Source organism: Nomascus leucogenys, chromosome 5 (assembly GCF_006542625.1).
Source record: "Nomascus leucogenys isolate Asia chromosome 5, Asia_NLE_v1, whole genome shotgun sequence".
In the NCBI taxonomy this organism is placed as follows: Eukaryota; Metazoa; Chordata; class Mammalia; order Primates; family Hylobatidae; genus Nomascus; species Nomascus leucogenys.
The window spans coordinates 139,029,732-139,044,589 of record NC_044385.1 but is presented as its reverse complement, the minus strand read 5'-3'; the positions used below and the strand labels follow the sequence as shown (position 1 = coordinate 139,044,589).

The window sequence follows — 14,858 nt, the reverse complement described above, 5'->3', positions numbered from 1 at the left end:
CCCCGCCATCTATGTGCCTAAAACAGTTCAAGCTATAAGACTGAAGAGATGGGGGGAAACATGTGGGTGCCTTCTTGTTTCAAGATAGGAAACTGAAACACAAGTTAATTTGTATGAAAGGTTTCAAAAGCCAGTTGAGAACTCAAAAAAGTACTATGGAATACATGAAGAGCAAATGGCAAACCCTTAGTTGCTGCTCCGTTCGGGAAGTAATTCTGTCAGGTTTATGTGCAGTGACACATGTGAGGGAGAGGAGGACATCAAACTGTCTTCCTCACATGGAAGGTCTGTGAATGCTCTAGGCTCAACTTGTCATTCTGAGGACCTCGGTTCTGGGTTTTTAATGAAATTGACAGATTAGTGCACTCACATGCATAAAAGCCTCAACTTTTCAGCTCCTTGGTTTCCAGAGTTTGTGTGAGACGTATTTTACCTTAACCATTGGGTTGCTCTGGCCAATTATGGAGTTATTCATGAACAGTTCAAGAGAAATTGGTCTACCATATCTAAAATGTGGTATAACAAAGTCGGGACTTTTCTAGGCTTCCTGGTATCAGAAAGACATCCATGTTTACACGTATATTCCATAGTGCTTTTAAAACCATTTAAAGAAAAAACTTCAGGTGTGTGTTTCCCACAACAACATGGCCGTGTGAGACGTTTGGAGTTTGATGGACAAGACAAGTTGAATCCTCGTGGCATCTCCCAACTGCAGCCTTTTCGGCAAATTATTCCAATTTGTAAAGCTGATGCCCTTATTCATCTGAGAGGGTTATTCTGAGGCTAAATGCGTTCGTATCTGTAGGAGGCACACACTAGGTGCCCAATAATGTCAGCTCCCTTCTCTTACACCTTTAGTGTAGATTCTCAGGAGTGACTGAGATAGCTTTTTTTTTTTTTAACAGGAGTCAGCCAGGGCAGCTGTCTTGGCCGCTGCATCTGGAAGGGTCATACGTCTGACTGGTCAACACCCACTAATGACCGAGGCTGGCCCGACAAGCAAAACAAGATCTGCGTTTTAAATCTCTATCACAGTTGCTTCTATCTTTAACAGGTGGTACCCTGCTAGATTTTTTTAACAATCCGAGGTGGTGAGACCTAACGGACGGTGTTCAGTGTTTCAGACGCCCTGACCACCAGCTGTCGAGGATGGGTGGCAGCACCTGGGCCTTCTGCAAGGGCGCCATGCGGCAGCAGAGCACCGCGCTGCAGCTCCGGCAGATTTCCAGGAAGAGCTCCCTGTAGTTGCCGGAACTCCCGTCTTCTCGAGGCTTCATTATCAGAGACAGAGCAGCTCCGTCGATAATTAAACCGTAGTCCTGCATATCTGTTGAAAGTCTGTTAGAGTGCGCGAGTCAGAAAGATGGCTCAATCACTGAATCTATAGATTTTAGAAGACTGTATTTTTTTGGATATTGACAGATGCTACAAATCCATGGGATTAAGAAACTAGTGTTTCTTGTTTTACCAATACAATTTTTATAGTATTGAACAAAACACCTTTCTCAACATTTAAGAGTGTATTTTATGAAACATTCTTATTTTAGGTAAAGCAGGTGCACGCTCTCTTTGTGGACTCGTTAAGTCCCTGTACTTTTGAAACAACAGGAAGGCGTCCATCTTGTGGTCTAAGAGCTTGGTCAGTCAGTATTCTCAACCTTCTTGGTCACAGTCTTTACAACTAAGTCCTTGGGTTTCTGCCTGGATGACCTAAGTTGGAAAGAACGTGGTCATAATCTTCTCTTTGCTGGGTTTCAAAATGACAAGGAGGCTGGATGCGGTGGCTCACACCTGTAATCCCAGCACTTTGGGAGGCCAAGGCGGGTGGATCACCTGAGGTCAGGAGTTCAAGACCAGCCTGGCCAACATGGTGAAACCCCATCTCTATTAAAAGGTGAGCACTTTCAATCTCAGCTACTTGAGAAGCTGAGGCAGGAGAATTGTTTGAACCTGGGAGGCGGAGACTGCAGTGAGCCAAGATCACTGCACTCCAGCCTGGGCGACAGAGTGAGGCTCCATCTCAAAAACAACAAACAAAAAAAAAACAAACCTCTAATCCCTAAAAGGAGTTCTGCAGATTGCAGATCAGGTAGAGGGAATTATCTGTGCTTATGAATAACTTAACATTTGTGTAAATTAGAGAGCTGCTTTCGCTTTATCTACATGAATGAAACTGAAATGATTCAAATAACATCTAATCTCAGATAATGCATCTAACACCAGTAAGGACAGCAATGATAAAATGTATCTGAATAAACTACTGAATATTCTTGGGAAAAAACAACTCTTGGGCACGTACTGCTTTGTCTTAGATGAACAACCATGCATTATTAATATCTCCACTTCCTCCAGCAGGTGCTTGAAGGTGCCTGAAGCAGAGCCCCTAAGTCTCAGAAGCAGACGAGAATTATCCCACTCAAAATATTTTATCAATCATGTCTTTTTGCATCTGTTAGCCGGCAGTGTGAAACTAAACATACACACATACACACACATGTGAAAAAGACACGTCACAATTGCTGGAAAAAACAGCCCGTTTTGTTCCCAGTGTTCACCTGATCCCTAAGAAGCTGGCATTAATGCCCCAGGGGAGAACTGAACTCCCAGTAGAGACAATGAGGTTCCTCGACTTGCAGGTGAAGGCCACTGGGTCTGAAGCCCCTTTTGCGGGAGTGTGGGGGAGGGGGCGGGGACGCGCTGCCTACCCGGAGAAGTTGTCTCTGGTCAGGCTCCCGCTGTGGCGCAGGACCGTCTTGCTCAGCTCGAACAGGACGTCGTGCAGGCTCTGCTCCTCGATCCTCTTGGTGGTCAGCTCCAGCAGCTGCGTGTTCCTGCGGAATAGCTTGCAGGCGTAGCACGTGGCCGCGGCCGTCTCCATCTTGTCTCCCGTGAGAACCCAGACCTTGATCCCGGCCTTCTGCAGGGCCTCGATGGTGTCCGCAGCTTTCTCCTGCAGCCTGAGGGAGGCAAAACCAAACACAGCATAGAGAAAAGTCAGTGCTGACCCAGGAAATCCAAATAAGGAACTGCAGAAACTTGCAAAGCTGTCAAAATATCATAGCCCCTCAACATCAAAACACTCCACACTGTGGCTCATGATCTCACCACAAAGTACTGAAGCAGCTTCTGAAGGTTTGAACTAGTGTTTCACAGCGAAACACTTCATAACAGCAGAGAGATAAACATGGATCAAACATTTGAGAAGGGCTGTCTCGTGTCACTGACGTCTGACAAGCCTGGCAGTTTTGTGTGTAGGTGGGACTCACTACCTGGGGAGGGTTTCAGGAAATTATAACCACCACCAAAAATGTCTCAACCATGGAAAGATGGGATCTGGACTCAAGGTGGTCAGGAATATTCATTGTCTTTTGTTTTGTATAAACTGTTCTAAGTTTGTCACTTAGAACCCACTTGGGGTCCAGGTACCTCTAAATAATATAAAATACTGAGAATAACACTAGTGATTCTATGGCCAACAGGTATCATGGGCTTGCCACATGCCAGGCCCGTGTGACATTTCCTATGTGCAATCTTTCATGCTTACCACGATGTCACGAGTAAGGACGTTAGCATCACACCTATTTACATATGGAAAACCCAAAGCCTGCAGATGCTACAGAAGGTATCCGGGGGTAAGTGGCTCTTCTGACACCAGTCAGGCCACTTCCCTCTCCTTGGAAGATCTGGGGTCAAACTATGTTTGCCTCATTTTGGGGCCTGCATTTTTTCTAGGTTTTAGACTTTACTTTCGTGTGAAGTAACGTGCCATGCTTCTAGAAAGTATGAAAGGAATGGATTTAAATTCTAACTGGAATGATCTGGTTAGGTTTTGGGAAGAACTTCCTAGCTAAAAGTCTCAAGATCAGACAATCATAGTATTCTATAAATGGAAAAAATGCTTGTAACTTTATGTATGTGTATGTATATATGTGTGTGTGTGTGTGTGTATATATGTGTGTGTATATATATATATATATATAGAGAGAGAGAGAGAGAGAAAGAGAGCGAGCACGAGAGCAAGAGAACGCCTTGTTATGTCGCCCAAGCTAGGGTACAGTGGTATGATCTCAGCTCACTGCAGCCTCCAACTCCTGGGCTCAAGCGATCCTCCCTCCTCAGCCTCCCAAGTAGCTAGGACAACAGGTGCCTGCTACCGTGCTTGACTAATTAAAAAAGAATTCAAGAGATGGGATCTCACTATGTTGCCCAGACTGGGCTCAAACTCCTGGCCTTAATCAATCCTCCTGCATCAGCCTCCCAAAGTGCTGGGATTACAAGAGGGCTCCACCGGGTCTGGCCCTGTTTACAAGCGTGCTCCACTGGGCCTGGCCCTATAATTCGATTCAAAAGGAAGCTGAGGCTCAGAGATGTTTTGCACTTGCTGACTGGAGATTTTAAGGAAATAATTGATAAGCAAGCATCATCACTTCGAAGCCACTGAGACCCCCCAGCAGGCATTAACTCTCCACTCTCCTGCATTCCCAATCCGGTCAAGTCGACCTGCCCCCCGCCCCAGGGGCTCCGTCCCATCTGCTCTGCCGGAGGCATCCCCACGCTCCTCCACCACGGCCTCTAAAGGTCAACCCAGCTGCTCCCCAGGTAAACACCACCTATGGACACCCCTCTTCTCCTGGACAGACAGCAGGTGAGTGACTGGCCACTAGAGCAAGGCCCCAGCTCCCAGCAGCACCAGCAGCAAAGCCTTTCGGCAGCTGTGGCCCTGTGCTCTGAAGCCTTCCTGCGTGCAAGTCGCATTCTTTACACGGTGCTCTGTGCGCTTACTCTGGACTGAACAGGGGAGCGTGACTTCAAAACAAAACAAAACACAAAACTACCAAACCAAAACTTCCCGCTTGGCCTGATACTCCATTCAGATCGAGAACTCAAGGAATATTTGTTCCACACGCTCAGAAAATGCAGCGTTAGTGATGAGGATTTCAGTTTTGGACCGAAATGGATCTTAAAGAGTTTCAAACTTGATGCTTTTAACCTCTTCTAGGAGATAAACTCCCAGTGAACTTTCTGAAGTTTCTGCTTCATTCTCATCAATTGGGGCATTTTTTTTTTCTTTCTTCCATTCCTACAAACCACTGAAATCCACGCCTTTCACTCAGCTCTGAAGGCACCATGTGGACCAGACGACTGTTTCTTAGTGGCCTCAGCCTCAAACAACTTTCAGTCCCCATTGTGGAGCTGGGGCACACTGGCAGCTCTTGCCTTAGAGGTACCTGAAAATCTGTAATTGGTAATTTTGCCAGTTATGATGATTATTCGTTTTTGTAATTTTCTACTTCATTAAGTTTTTTCAAGTAATGATAAACACACTGAGTATGTAATGACCTAAGAAGTTAATACCAGTGTTTGGAAAGAACTAGCAACAAATTTAGGAACAGAGTTAGTTGTTGATTCCATTCTAAAGAGTAATTACAGTCAGCCATGTCTGCTCATGCCTGCAATTCCAGCACTTCCAGAGGCTGAGGTGGGAGGACTGCTTGAGGCCAGGAATTTGAGACTAGCCTGGGCAACATAGTGAGATCCTATCTCTACAAAAAATATAAAAAATTAGCCAGGCATGGTGGTATATGCTTGAAGTTCTAGCTTCTCAGGAGGCTAAGAAGGGAGGACAGCTTGAGCCTAGGAGTTTGAGACTGCAGTGAGTTGTGATGGTGCCACTGCACTCCAGCCTGGGCAACACAGCAAGATGCCACCCTTTAAAAAAAAAAAAAGAAAGAATTTGTAAGAGCCCTTCTATCTTGCCTGTTCATAATATGGTATGACAAAGCTATTTTCACTACTTCCTAGGAAAGTGTGCTTTCAGGCATCTTATTCATGGACAACAAAATATCCCCCAGGCATGACCTTCCTGACATGACTCTAGCGTGTAGCAAGACACCTGGCCTCTCCCTGAGCAGCAAACACGCCCCGTCGGCAGTGCGGACGGCCTCCCTCCCGTCCACTCGCCCTCACACGCCCTGGGCCGTCGGCCTGCATCCCAGTCTGCCTCTCAGGACGGGATGCGTGCGTTTACTTTACCGGTCCTCAACAGCCGTAGCACCAAGCAGAGTAAGATCTTTCTCTATTTGCTCATAGGCTTCTGCTAACTTTTTCTCTCGATCTTGAAGGGCCACTTTGGCAGCCTGCAGCAGTTTACAAATGCCTTCATATTCTTCTTGGATCAGCCTTTTATAAGCAACACACAAAGTTCGGAGCCCCTCCTGCAGAACACAATGCAGCGTTTAGCACGAATTCAAGGTGTCACTTGCCGAAATATTACGCTCCACGGCCTTCCCAGTATCCCTTCTCTCATTAGATTAACTAACCCAGGAATTATAACCCTTTCAAAACTTACAGTACTAAGTAAACAAAGAAAGAAAGAGTATAACCCAACCAACTCTTGAAAGAAGTAAGTCATCAACAAGTGAATTATTTAAGTCCACATTAAATACCAAGAATCATTATGCATCACAGCATTTTCAGACTAGAAAGCCTGGAGATAAGTAACAGAAATCAGGGTCATCTATCAAAAGATAAACTTTGTTCCTTTATTTTGACAAATGCAGAGTTAAATTTAACCTTTTTTTTAAGGATAATCATTTGTAATTTTAGGGGCAATATCAAGTGATATTTCTAAAGCAAACATGTTTTATGCGGGAAGTTTGTAAGGTAGGTTGTTCTTTCACAATGAAAGAAACCTGCCAGGTTATTTACCAAAATCACTGGTTGCACAGGAACATAAGAAATTAAGAATCACAAATTCCTTACTGTGATCATCATTCTGGATATCACCATACAGAGAGAATGCAGCCGCCACCAGCAAGACACAAGGAACGGGGGCAGAGGCTGAAGCGGCCACACAGGGGGCGGTTTACAGATGAACCTCTTCCGTCAGTCAGTCAAGGCTGCTGAGCGCGACCGTCACAGAGGTTCACCTGATCATCTAGGGTGTTCCCCTTCCGTTTTCCCTGCTCCTTCAGCCCCAGCCCTACTGATAATAGTAAAAGAACCATAATCCTCCCAAATAACCATTTTAAAATCCGGCAGAATGCTGGTTTTTAAGAGTTCAAACAATGTTTTCCATTATATGAGATGAAGCGTCCCCTAACTCTCAGGGAAGGCTCATATTTATCACTAGTTCTGGACCTCTTAACTCATGTGAGGGACAGACTTGCCACTGGGTCAATGGCTCTCATGGCCCTTGAACTCTCAAAAGCCAGAAGTTGGGAAAGGGGAGTTGAAGAAGTCAGAACACAAGACACGGTCTATGTGTGCCTGAGTCCTGTTCTCCAGGAACATTCTGGAACTCCTTCCTTCCCATCCTCCAGATATTGTCTCCTGGTCAAGAATAAGTGAGAAGCCAGTGGACCCGTCTCAGAGGAAAGCAGCACTGAACAGACACTGCTCAGCTGCCCCAGCCTCACCTCCTGCTGAGCACACGACCTTGCAGCTTTCTGCTCACAGGTTTGCCTCTATTGTTAGGCACTGGGTTCTCTGGCTGTGGGCGCTGTGTCTGACTTCATCACTGAATCCCTGGCACACAGCCAAAACTCAACAACTTTTGCTGAATAAGTAAGTGGTTGAAATTAGATCTTTTGTGCACCTGTTGGTCAAGTTAGAGATTGGAGACATAAATGCGAATTGCAGAATGAATTCTCTGACTTTTCCTAAGAGGCAATAAAACATACAAGATATATAGCTTCAGTCTGAAACCAGAAAAATTGCATAACAAGAAAATGGCTTTACAGGATAATAACCCAAAATGGTCCCAGAACTTAGGTTGCTGTGAGTGGTAAGCAGAAGCTTTTGGAAATAAATATGTTCCTGCTTTTAAAAGTCAATGAGGGACTTTCTCTTGTGGTAACACAGAATAGAAATACTTTTCTCTATTCCTCCTGCTAAGTACTACAAAAACCCTGCACACAGCACATAAAACAAAGCCAGATAAATACCCTACAAGAAAACTGTAGAACAATATCCCTTAAAAATATAGATGCAAATATGCTCAACAAAATACTAGCAAACTGAATCCAATGGCACACTGAAAGGATCATACACCACGACCAAGTGGGGTTTATTCCAGGAATGCAAAAGTGAGTCAACATATGAAAGTCAATGCAATACATGACATAAATCCCACATGATCATCTCAACTGATGCAGAAAGGCATCTGAAAAAAATCCAGCACCTTTTGGTGATAAAACCACTTAATAAACTGGGGAGAGAAGAAACCTCAGCGTGGTAAAAACCACTTAAGTGAAAAAACCAGCAGGGCACGATGGCTCACACCTGTGATCCCAGCGCTTTGGGAGGCCGAGGTGGGCGGATCGCCTGAGGTCAGGAATTCAAGACCGGACTGGCCAATGTGGTGAAACTCTACTAAAAATACAAAATCTCTCTAAAAATACAAAAATCTCTACTAAAAATACAAAAATTAGCCAGGCGTGGTGGTGCATGCCTATAATCCCAGCTACTCGGGAGGCTGAGGCAAGAGAATGGCTTGAACCCAGGAGGCAGAGGTTGCAGTGAGCCAAGATTGTGCCATTGCACTCCAGCCTGGGCGACAAGAGCAAAACTTTATCTCCGAAAAAAAAAAAAAAAAGAAAAGAAAAGGAAAACCTACAGCTAACATCACCCTCCATGGTGAAGGACTGAAAAGCTTTTCCCTAGGATCAGGAACAAGACGGGGATGCCTGCTTTTGCCACTTCTATTCAACAGAGTATTAGATGCTCTAAGTGAGAGGATCAGGCTATAAAGAGAAAAAGAAAGTTTCCACATTAGAAAGGATGCCTTTCTGAGGCCTGTTTGCAGATGACATAATCCTATATCTAGAAGACCATGAAGAATGTGCTCCCTGCTAACTGAATTCAGCAAAGACTCAGGGTACAAAGTCAACACACGAAAACTAGTGGCATTTCTATACACTACCAATGAACAATATGGAAAGGAAATTAAAAAATAATTCCACTTACAATAGCATCAACAAGAGTAAAATACTTATGAATAAATTTAACCAAGGAGGTGAAAGACTCGAGGCTGAAAAATACCAAAGTTTGCTGAAAGAAATTATAAAATACCTAAATAAATGGAAAGATATCCCATGTTCATGGATTGTTAAGATGACAACACTACCCAAAGTGATCTACTGATTAAATGAAATCCTATCAACATCCCAATGGCTCTTCCCTCCCGCTCTTCCTCCGTTTCTTTTTTTGAGACAGGGTCTTACTCAGTTGCCCATGGAAACGTGCAGTGGTGCCATCACGGCTCACTGCTGCTTTGAACTTCTGTGCTCAAGTGATCCTTCCATCTCATCCTGCCTAGTAGCTAGGACCACAGATGTGTGCCTCCACCCCTGGCTGATTTTCCTTTTGTATGTTTTGTAGAGACAGGGTCTTGCTATGTTTCCCAGGCTGGTCTCAAACTTCTGGCCTCAAGTGATCCTTCTGCCTCAGCCTCCCCAAGTGCTGGAATTACAAGTATGAGCCACCGTACCTGGCCCCCAGTGGCATTTTCTGCACAAATGAAAAAGCCCATCCTAAAATTCCTATTAAATCTCAAGAGGCTCAGAATAGCCAAACCATTTTATAACAGAAGAACAAAGTTGAAAGACTCACGCATCCTGGTTTCAAAGCCTGCTAGAAACTGACAGTAATCAAAACGGCGGGAACTGGGATAAAGACAGACATAGAGAAAATGGGATGGAACAGAGAGCCCAGAAATAAACCTCCAGGTAAGTAATCAAATGCTTTTCAGCAAGAGTGTCAATATCACTCAGTGGGAGAGGGAAGTCTTCACCAAATGGTGCTGGGAAAACTGGATAACTGCACGCAGGGAAATAAAGTAGGACCCTCACTTTACGAAAGACGCAAAAATTAGCCAAACATGGATTACACTCCTAAATTTAAGAGCTAAAACTAGAAAACTTATAGAAAAAAACACAGCGGTGGCAAATCTTCATCATCTTGGATTTCATAGCAGTTTTTTCGATATGACAGCAAGCACAGCCAGCGAAAGGAGAAATAAACTGGACTCGAAGGACACACAGGCCCCTCTGGACTGTCTTTCTACTTATTTTAACTTCTCCTAAATCTATAATTATTTCAAAATAAAATGCTGCCAACCGAGGGGGCCCTGAAAGTGCCCAGCTGACTACCTGGAGAGCTTCCAGGCCGAGGCTCGGGCAGGGGAACGTAGCCGGAGCCAGTAAATTCCCTGAGTTATGGGGCAAACATGGGTGTCAAGGGAACAAGCACCAGAGTTCCTAGGACGGAGTGGATGCCAGAGGCTGTGAACGGCCCCTCAAGCACCTGCAACTGTGAGGAAGCTCCTGGAGGCCAGGAACAAACCATTAGGAGAAGGGTGGGACAGCCTGCTGCCAGGAGGCATGGCCACTCACCAGGCACAGTGCTCAGGGCCTGGCAGGCCAGGGAGCACCACCCAGAGCAGACACTGCTGTGGGTCTGCTGGACATCACGAAGACATGGCCTGAAAGGAACACTGTTCCCAGGAACTCAGCCGCACCTCAGAACAAGATTTAAGACCTCCAGGAGGACCACGATACCCAGCATCTAACAAAGCTCACAGGCAGGCATCCGGCCACAGGCCACCATCACACAGGGGCACCGTCCCTGCCCCAAACAAGGGGACTGTGCAACCACTGTGGCTGGCCCAGAGCTGGCAGCAGGGGTGCAGTTAGCGAGGAGGATTTAAACAGTCACCGCAATCGTTATCACACACGCCCCATGTTAAGTAGGGGCATGAGGATACAAAACCACGCTGGTGCAATTTCTAGACACGAAAACTCCGATGTTTGAGGAGAGGGGTGTCCTGCGTGGGGCACTGACAGGTTAGACGCTGCACGGGAAAGACTCGTGATGTGGCAACAGAAACTGTCTCTAACGCAACGTGGAAGCCTTCGTAAGCAGTGAGACAACATCCGGCGGTCGAGTACACAGGCCCCGGAACTGCTGGAAGGGAGCGGGCAAGAAAAATATCTGTAGAATAATTGCTGAAAACTTTTAAACTTGATGAAACCCCACAGATCCAAGATGCTCAGGATTGCTGAGCAAAGAAACACAGCATCACTCCACCAAGGCATCCCATCACGAAACACCTCAAAAGCAGCCAGAAAAGGCAAGCTGTGGAAAGAGAAATGAAGACGCTGTGACAGGAGGGTCCCCAGGAGAAAAGGACACATTGGCTCAGCCCCAGACACGCACAGCAGGCGGCCCGCAGCAGCTGCTTCCACAACAGCCCAAACTGCAAACAACCCAATGTCTACCAACAGGCGGAAGAAACAAGAAACTGGTCCATCCGTAGAAAGAACTGGCACTGCAAGTGCCCGGCAAATGAACTAGTGCTGCTAGAGCCGGCAACTGGACTGGTTAGTACTGCTAGTGCCTGGTAACTGGACTGGTTAGTACCGCCAGTGCCAGCAACTGGACTGGTTAGTACTGCTAGTGCCTGGTAACTGGACTGGTTAGTACCGCCAGTGCCAGCAACTGGACTGGTTAGTACTGCTAGTGCCTGGTAACTGGACTGGTTAGTACCGCTAGTGCCTGGTAACTGGACTGGTTAGTACCGCTAGTGCCTGGTAACTGGACTGGTTAGTAGTGCTAGTGCCTGGTAACTGGACTGGTTAGTACCGCCAGTGCTGACAACTGGACTGTAGTACCGCTAGTGCCGGCAACTGAACTAGTTAGTACCCCTAGTGCCAGCACTGGACTGGTTAATACCGCTAGTGCCTGGTAACTGGACTAGTTAGTACCGCTAGTGCTGACAACTGGAATGGTTAGTACTGTTAGGGCTGGCAACTGGACTGGTTAGTACTACTAGTGCCTGGCAACTGGACTGAGTAGTACCACTAGTGCCTGGTAACTAAACTGGTTAGTACCGCTAGTGCCCAGCAACTGGACTGGTTAGTACTGCTAGCGCCCAGTAACTGGACTAGTATTGCCAGTGCCCGGCAACTGGACTGGTTAGTACCGCTAGTGCCTGGCAACTGGACTGAATATTACCACTAGTGCCTGGTAACTGGACTGGTTAGTACCACTAGTGCCTGGCAACTGGACTGAATAGTACCACTAGTGCCTGGTAACTGGACTGGTTAGTACCACTAGTGCCTGGCAACTGGACTGAATAGTACCACTAGTGCCTGGCAACTGGACTGGTTAGTACCACTAGTGCCTGGCAACTGGACTGAATAGTACCACTAGTGCCTGGTAACTGGACTGGTTAGTACCACTAGTGCCTGGCAACTGGACTGAATAGTACCACTAGTGCCTGGTAACTGGACTGGTTAGTACCGCTAGTGCCAGCAACTAGACTGGTTAGTACTGCTAGTGCCTGGTAACTGGACTGGTTAGTACCCCTAGTGCCAGCAACTGGACTGGTTAGTACTGCTAGTGCCTGGTAACTGGACTGGTTAGTACCGCTAGTGCCAGCAACTGGACTGGTTAGTACTGCTAGTGCCTGGTAACTGGACTGGTTAGTACCCCTAGTGCCAGCAACTGAACTGGTTAGTACCGCTAGTGCCTGGTACTGGACTGAATATTACCACTAGTGCCTGGTAACTGGACTGGTTAGTACCACTAGTGCCTGGCAACTGGACTGAATAGTACCACTAGTGCCTGGTAACTGGACTGGTTAGTACCACTAGTGCCTGGCAACTGGACTGAATATTACCACTAGTGCCTGGTAACTGCACTGGTTAGTACCGCTAGTGCCAGCAACTGGAGTGGTTAGTACCGTTACTGCTGGCAACTGGACTGGTTAGTACTGCTAGTGCCTGGCAACTGGACTGCATAGTACTGCTAGTGCCTGGTAACTAAACTGGTTAGCACCGCTATTGCCCGGCAACTGGACTGGTTAGTACCGCTAGTGCCTGGCAACTGGACTGGTTAGTACCACTAGTGCCTGGCAACTGGACTGAATATTACCACTAGTGCCTGGTAACTGGACTGGTTAGTACCGCTAGTGCCGGCAACTGGAGTGGTTAGTACCGTTACTGCTGGCAACTGCACTGTTTAGTACTGCTAGTGCCTGGCAACTGGACTGCATAGTACTGCTAATGCCTGGTAACTAAACTGGTTAGCACCGCTACTGCCCGGCAACTGGACTGGTTAGTACCGCTAGTGCCCGGCACTTGGACTAGTACCGCTAGCGCTCGGCCGCTGAACTAGTACCGCTAGTGCCTGGCATCTGAACGAGTGCTGCTGTCCGTCACAACAGAAATGAACAGGCCCACACAGCCGAGTCTCAGCAGTTATGGGAATGAAAGACACCGGATACAACAGCCACCTTTTGTGATTCTGCTGATAGGAAGCTCCAGAAGGTGGGCACGAATCTGCAGTGACGGCGAGTGGAGCCGTGGTCTGCAGCGAGTGGGAGTTGGCAGGGATGGGAGTATGAGGGTGCAAGACAGTCTCTAGGGTGAGGGATGCATCCCCTTCCTAACAGGTAAAACCTCCACGTGTGTTTGTGTGTCAACGCCCTTGCTGCTCTCGCATTTTAAATACGTATAGATCAATGTATGGCAATTACATCTCAAGAAGGCTTTCTGAAACAAGCAGCAAATGGACTTTAAAATCATCACAATTCACATAATCCATGCGCCTACTCTCCTGGACAGCAGCAGTGGGGATCTAGCAGGTGGAAGATAGATCTGGGACTCAGGCCATGAAGACCCTCTATGAAGGACCAGTCACCTGTGACCTGTAGCCACTGTGAGCTCAGTGTCGCATGGCGACCACATCACAGCAAAGCACAGCCTCGGGCTGTTGGAAAGCGAGCTGCAGATGGAGCTGCCCCCTCAGGAGTCCCCACACGCCCCTGTACTGAGGCTCCTTGTGCATCGATGCGCAGCATGCTTGTGCTGCTCAGAGGAACCCGCTGGGCTTCCACCCTGCCGCTCTGTGGCTGGTGGAAGTCAGTGATATATTTTCCAGATCCCTCACGGAGAAGTTCAACAATCCTTAACCTGCTGCTGATTTATGGATTCCTGTAACGCAGCTACTTTGTAGCGCCAGGAGTTGTTTTAATAGCAACATAAAGATGAATGACCCGCACACTGACAGCCTTCCACAAAGTTCAGAGCCGCCCTGGCTGCTGCAAGCACGGGCTTGCGAGTGAAAGGGCTCCTGTCCGTCAGCAGGAATTCTTAATGTTCTGACATCTACAGTAATCACGCATTGCGGCTGACAGCGAGGACAAACGTTGCTTTATTCATAAATGGTCAGTGAAGGCAGCGCTGAGTACCATGACCTCTAGTCCAAGGTTCTCTTGGCTCTGCCTTCCTTGGTGCAGAGCTAGCCTTGGAAGTCTTGTTTCCCAGTGCGTAGCCATTCTGGCCAGCGTCATTTTGGACCTCTGGGAGGACAGCCTGTCAGTTACTGTTTCTTTTTCATGAAAAGATGATAAAGATAGTGTGAGAGGACGGGCTGCCCTGGGCTGGAGTGAGGGAGAAAACCCCAGGGTGGCGTGGGGAGAAGGGTGCAGACGCCGTGGGACAAAGCAGCCACGCAGGGAGCAGAGGGAGTGCGTCCACCCAGCCACGCATCACCCAGCGTTAGGACATCTGATGGGAGGGAGTGCGTCCACCCAGCCACGAGTCACCCAGCTTTAGGGTGTCTGACAGGAGGGAGTGCGTCCACCCCAGCCACGCATAGTCCGGCTTTAGGGCATCTCACAGGAGGGAGTGCGTCCACCCAGCCACGCATCACCTGGAGTTAAGGTGTCTGACAGGAAGGAGCGTGTCCACCCAGCCACGTGTTGCCCGGCTTCAGTGCGTCTGATGGGGAGGGGAGGCCCTGCTGTGAGAGACACTCAGGCCGGCCCCCTACCGCAGCAGCCCCAAAGACAG

The 14,858-nt window shown here is 47.5% G+C and overlaps 1 protein-coding gene across 5 annotated transcripts in view; it reads right to left on the bottom strand.

Moving 5' to 3' along the window:
- Positions 1-14,858, bottom strand: part of ATP11A (ATPase phospholipid transporting 11A) — a 192,123-nt gene that overhangs the window by 27,633 nt on the left and 149,632 nt on the right. For all 5 annotated transcript variants that reach the window (XM_030813712.1, XM_030813714.1, XM_030813715.1 and 2 more), the window contains 3 exons: positions 6,034-6,215; positions 2,706-2,957; positions 1,164-1,338 (listed from right to left, as the gene is read on the bottom strand). In XM_030813712.1, the coding sequence (XP_030669572.1) occupies positions 1,164-1,338; positions 2,706-2,957; positions 6,034-6,215 (609 nt within the window). The remainder of the gene's footprint in view (positions 1-1,163; positions 1,339-2,705; positions 2,958-6,033; positions 6,216-14,858) is intronic.